The sequence below is a fragment of the Ceratosolen solmsi genome, unplaced genomic scaffold (assembly GCF_000503995.2).
Source record: "Ceratosolen solmsi marchali unplaced genomic scaffold, CerSol_1.0 scaffold30, whole genome shotgun sequence".
In the NCBI taxonomy this organism is placed as follows: domain Eukaryota; kingdom Metazoa; phylum Arthropoda; class Insecta; order Hymenoptera; family Agaonidae; genus Ceratosolen; species Ceratosolen solmsi.
Genome location: NW_011948421.1, coordinates 2,719,290 through 2,725,165, shown reverse-complemented (window position 1 = coordinate 2,725,165; position 5,876 = coordinate 2,719,290). Strand labels below are relative to the sequence as shown.

Here is a 5,876-nt window from a genome sequence, read left to right as displayed (position 1 = left end):
TAGCGGCGGCGGCGGCGGTGGCGGCGCTCTCGCGCACTCAACAGATTGAGCCATTGAGGTGTGGCCAGCGAACGGCGGGCAGCCATTTTCTTCGATATCTGTCGCGCACGATTTCAGGTAAATAACGACAAATTACGAGCCCACCTGGGCCCCGCGAGTCCTCTCGGCTCACTCGTCTAGTCCGCCGAAGCCGAGTCGCCATTCTGGCGGAATTGTTAATTGCGGATCGTTCCCAAGGGCCAGAACCAACTCGCTACTTGGCCCTGTACTTTCCGAAACGCGCGCTTGTTCTTTCTCGCTGTCTTTCTCACTTTCATACTTAGTCTCCTACTTACACTCTGTCTATCTCTCTCCCTTTCTCCTTCTCCCTCATCCGCTCGATGTTTAATCTCGTTCAGTGTTTGTGGGATCATGGAGTAGTTAACGAGTGCAATAATGACGATATAACGACAAGAAGAAAGAGCGATCGAATCTTCCTACAAATGCAAACAAGTAGTACAAAAATTGTGAAGAAAAACGGACGCCAAGTGTGTATAATTTTGGAGCAAACGGAATGAGCGAAAGAGCGTACGAGCGTGTGCTTGTGTGCATCTGTGCGTGCGTGCGTGCGTTCGTGCGTGCGTGTGTATGTATGTCTCTCTCTCCCTTTCTCTCTCTCTCTCTCTCTCTCTATCTATCTCTATCTCTTTCTCGGGCTCTCTCTCTCTCTCTCTCTCTCTCTCTCTGGCTCGCTCTCTCCCTGCATAAGTGCGTGCATGCGTACGTGCGTGAGTACGTTTGCTGCCTGTACCGTGAGACAGAGACGGAGAATGCTTCGTGGCTCCGGAATTCCCGGCGACGCGTTAAGAAAAGAGCGGTATCGAGAGAGTAAGAGAGAGAGAGAGAGAGAGAGAGAGTGGGAGGGTGCGTGAGCGGAGACGCGTGACACCCGAGCGTCGCCTCCCGGAAGTGAGCAATAATAAGATCCTCTTCGAAGCCAAGAACCTCCGCGCCTTCTTCATCCGTTTTCTTGTCCACTTCTGGACCGCGTAATACAATTTAACGTCTACACATTTAATTTCTCAATATCTTATGCTTAAACTCCAAGCTCATTCATATAGTAAATTTCTAGTTTCACAATACAGTTCACTAATAATTTTAAGTGCCAAGTGTTCAATGATTGTTTATGCAGATATTATTTTCAGGATTAAAATTTAAACTGACCCGTAGTAAATCTTTAGGACGTGATTTGTCGATTACAATAATTTAATTGCTTTGGAAACAAGAATACGTGCTCTATTTTCTGTGACTTGTTGTAGACATACTGTAATGCCCATATAATTAATAATATGAAAGTAGCACATTAGTAATTATAAGTAATTATAATTATTTTTACTTTTACCATCATTTATAAAGATATTGCGCGCATTCTTTTTCTCTTCTTTCTCGAGTGTCTACTAATGAAACATTTATGTAAAAAGTATGTATTGAAATATAAATAAGATTTTATATAATGTACTTTAAAACTTAATTAGCTATTAAATTCATTTTTAAACCTTTTGCAATCATAATTAAAGGGCCAACCTAATATGAACTGTCGATTGATTTTTATTTTTATTCAAAAAGGCTCCGTGGTACAACGTCCAATGATTCTATCGTGTTATGCATAAAGCAACTAACGATCAAGTTATAAAAGGGTGAAAGTGTAGAAAAAAGACTAAGAAAAATATTCCAATGATGGGATGCATAATAAATACACTCAGATCAGATGATTCGGAATATCCTGGTTCAGGTATGATCCAGATCCATCATTTATGCTTCTTCAATGCTGGTTACAGTCCTTAGGTGTTGCTAGATTTTTCCAATTTTTCTTTTCATACATATGCCATAAATTGTAGTGATTTTTTATAGTTTATTTACATTAAATGCTTATTATAAAAAAATTATAATATATATATATATATATATATATATATATATATGTATGTATGTATGTATGTATGTATGTATGTATGTATATACATATACTGTTTAGTAGTAGAACTAATAATTTCCTGTACTTGTATGTTTTCCTTCAAGAATATTGGGAAAAAATGTTATACGCTTAAGAAATTCATGGAAATGTATTTATATAAGTGGATTTGTGGAATGGTATTTGGATGGATATACAAAATGGAAATTATCATTTTTGCTTGTATTGTCTGATTTAATTTACTCTTCATTATTTCTGAGTGCTGAGTCTATTTTAATTAGAAGATTAAAAAAAGTTATCAAATTAATCATTTTAGAAAATTTCAATTTAAAATATTCCTAAAATACGATAGTACCTACCTTAATTTTAAATGTAAATTGTGTAATAGAATATATATATATATATATATATATATATATAGCGTACCCCATAGACTGAAATTATTCGATACTTTGCGCTCAACTGTCTTTTTGGTTATTTCTTTCATTGTAATCATAAAAATTAGTACTCGCTTCTACATAAATTGCCATACATTGTTGTTAACAATATAATTATACAAAATTAAATCGTTTCTACTAATTTTATACGTTATTCATATAGATAAAAATTATTGCATTTAAAATTCAATTTCATAATGTTCAAAAGTTAATTTTACATACTACAACAATTGGATATTTTTGATCGATACACGAATATGTAATATGTGATATTAAAACAATATTTTAACATTAATTTTCCATATTTTCTCTTTCTCTTGGCAATTCAAATATTGAAATTCAATCGAATAATAATGACATTTTTCAAAATAATTAGAAGGAAATTATGGCTGATTCGATATTTTAGGTATTGTAAAATATTTAAAGTACAAACCTAAAATAAAGCTCTTATTCTAAATCTATTTTATTTTAATGAGAATTTTAATAAGCATATAGATAATTTGTCTATTAATCTGTTTATTATTACTTTACATAACTGTAATATATTTGTCAACGAAGTCGCAAAGAAATTTTAACCGCTTGAAAATTTTATCTTTTTTTTTTCAATCGAAAAGACAAATACTTTGATTTATTTAATTATTATAAGATTCGTCTCAAATACCATTCATTTGATAGAATACATTAGAATGAATATTTAATGACAATTATAACTTCAGAGATTCTTAAATTTATAGATGAATTATAATAAGTAAGAAATACTCTATCTTACCATCATAATTGTAAATTGAGTGTAAAGAAAAATTTTGCCCTCTAATTCTCTTTTAGATAATTGTACTATCGTAACGATAGGATGTAAAACATGGCGATTTAAAAAAATTAAAATAATAATATTTAAAATAAGCCATAGTGAAATCTACAAAACAACCAATGAGATAAATAAATTTGTTTTCAGGATTCATGGCAGCTATTAGGAAAAAATTGGTGATTGTTGGCGACGGTGCCTGTGGTAAAACTTGCTTATTAATTGTGTTCAGTAAGGACCAATTCCCCGAGGTATATGTGCCTACTGTATTCGAAAATTATGTAGCTGATATTGAAGTAGACGGAAAACAAGTAAGTATAAGTAAAAAAATGAAATTTTTATCTATTCATGTAGAATTAATTTTCTAAAATGTAATTACTTCGATCCCAAGTAAAAGATGCTTTTAAAGATATTTGGTTAAAGACTTTCTTATTTCAAATTTATATCACTATTTTAATATCTACAGCGCATAATTAAAACATTTTTATATTGAATTTTAGGTTGAGCTTGCCCTGTGGGATACTGCAGGACAAGAAGACTACGATAGACTTCGTCCTTTATCCTATCCAGACACAGATGTCATCTTAATGTGCTTCTCCATCGATAGTCCCGATTCCCTTGAGAACATTCCGGAAAAATGGACACCAGAGGTCAAGCACTTTTGCCCAAATGTACCAATCATCTTGGTTGGTAACAAAAAAGATCTACGTAATGATCCTAGCACAATTAAAGAACTTGGCAAAATGAAGCAGGAGCCAGTTAAGCCAGAAGAAGGTCGTGCTATGGCTGAAAAAATCAATGCTTTTGCCTACCTCGAATGTTCTGCCAAGAGTAAGGAAGGCGTTAGGGAGGTCTTTGAAACGGCAACTAGAGCTGCATTACAAGTAAGAGATCCTATTACTTCTCTAGTCTTATACTTTAATACGTCGATGATTTATTGAACTAAATTAACCAAATTTAGAGATATTTACGACAATCAAAAGTAAACTTTAAGTATGATATTGAATTTCTATATTACATCTAATTTATAAACAATAGATCATGTTTAATCATTATTAATTATTGATAAATATTATGTAATATTATGTACCATAAATACTATGGTAAAAATTAACATTTTGAAATATGGGCAAAGGGATGAATTTGGAACAAAATTTTAAAGACAATAATTTCTGAAATTGAATAAAAATATTTCCTTGATAAGTTTTCGATCTCAATTAAATAGGCACTAGTTTTATTTTTATGACAAATACCGTTGCTTTGATTGAAATTCTTCATAAATCACAATAATTTTGTTGTTTAAAATGTCAATAGTTTTCTATTAAAAATCCTTGTAAATTATCTTTTAAATTTATTAAATTTATAAATAAATATATTATTAAAATTATATTATTCTAATTTTCGATCAACCATTAGTATTAGATAAGGTAATTTCAACTTTAACAGCTTCGTTTTTTGCAATTATAAGCCTCTCATATCGTTGACTATTAATTATGTTCTAATTGTTTTTTTTTTTTTTAAAGAATGATATTGTTTTTATCTCTCTTAGGGAATTGAACGAATAATATTATTATTATTATTAAAATATATGCGATTATAAAATAAAGTTAAATATCAATCGATATTTTGCATCTTATTTTCTGATTATTTTCTTAAATACAAATGGCATATAAATTATTGTCACTATACACACGTAATAAAAATAGTAAATAGAATTACAACAAATATACAAAAAATACACATATTAAGTTTTAGTGGATTTAGTGGAAAAACATAAAATATCCATTATTAACGAGTAGACATTGGTTGGGGATGCGGTTCGAATTTACCTTTAAAATATTTTCCATTTAAATTCATTGATTAAAAACATTCTATCCTTATTGTCTACTTTATATGTTTATATGTTGAAAGCCATTATCGTGTCTACTGTAATAATAAAACATTGTTGTACTGTATGAAAAGCCAATGAGAGGTGAAAGTGGTGCTAATAAATGTGATTTCAAAATTTTAGGTTAAGAAGAAGAAGAAGGGAAGGTGTAGGCTGCTTTAAGGTGTAATGCCAAACGGGCCCGACGCTGAACGGGTGAAGTATGGAATTGCGGGGCTAGCTGTACCAAAAAGCTAGTCGTCATGCCGGAGGCCCCAGCATAAACTACAACATAATATCTTATCTTTAATTATTTTACATAACATAAAAACAACAAAAACAAAAAAAAAAAAGCAGATGCAAAATAGTGAACAACTTGCGATATATAAAAGAAACCTCAACAGCGGCAGCAGCAACTCGCTTAGACACGCTTCGTCGGCGAGAAGCAATATGACGCATCTCGACAAACTTTAGTAAAAACAAGTTTAAAAATATTCGATTTGATAATGTAACTAACAAACGAGAGAGAACAAGGGAAATAAATAGAGAGAGAATGAGAAAACAATGAGCGAATTGAGGAGAGAGAGAGAGAGAGAGAGAGTGCGAAAGGGCGAAAAAGGAAAAGTGTGAGAAAGATAGATAGAGACAGAGAGAGAGAGAGAGAGAGAGAGAGAGAAAGAAAAAAGAGAGAGAGAGAGAGAGAGCGCGAATGAGATAGAATGAGAGCAGTCAGGTGAATCAGACGAAAGAATTTGTACTGAATTGCCGATTCTACGATTTGTATTCTTCATCCTTCAAATGGATTATGCTCATATTTTA

General features: G+C 32.1%; 1 protein-coding gene across 2 annotated transcripts; it reads left to right on the top strand.

Annotated features, from left to right (window-relative positions):
• Nucleotides 1-5,397, top strand: Rho1 (ras-like GTP-binding protein Rho1). 2 transcript variants are annotated; one of them, XM_011498467.1, is made up of 5 exons: nucleotides 65-117; nucleotides 1,606-1,771; nucleotides 3,341-3,501; nucleotides 3,691-4,074; nucleotides 5,202-5,397. In XM_011498467.1, the coding sequence occupies exons 2-5, from the start codon at nucleotides 1,714-1,716 to the stop codon at nucleotides 5,238-5,240; spliced, it is 642 nt and encodes a 213-aa protein (XP_011496769.1). In that variant the 5' UTR covers nucleotides 65-117; nucleotides 1,606-1,713; the 3' UTR covers nucleotides 5,241-5,397. The 2 variants fall into 2 exon arrangements, with proteins under 2 accessions (XP_011496770.1, XP_011496769.1); XM_011498468.1 differs by lacking the exon at nucleotides 1,606-1,771 and having other exon boundaries at nucleotides 1-117.
• Nucleotides 5,398-5,876: the final 479 nt, after the last annotated feature.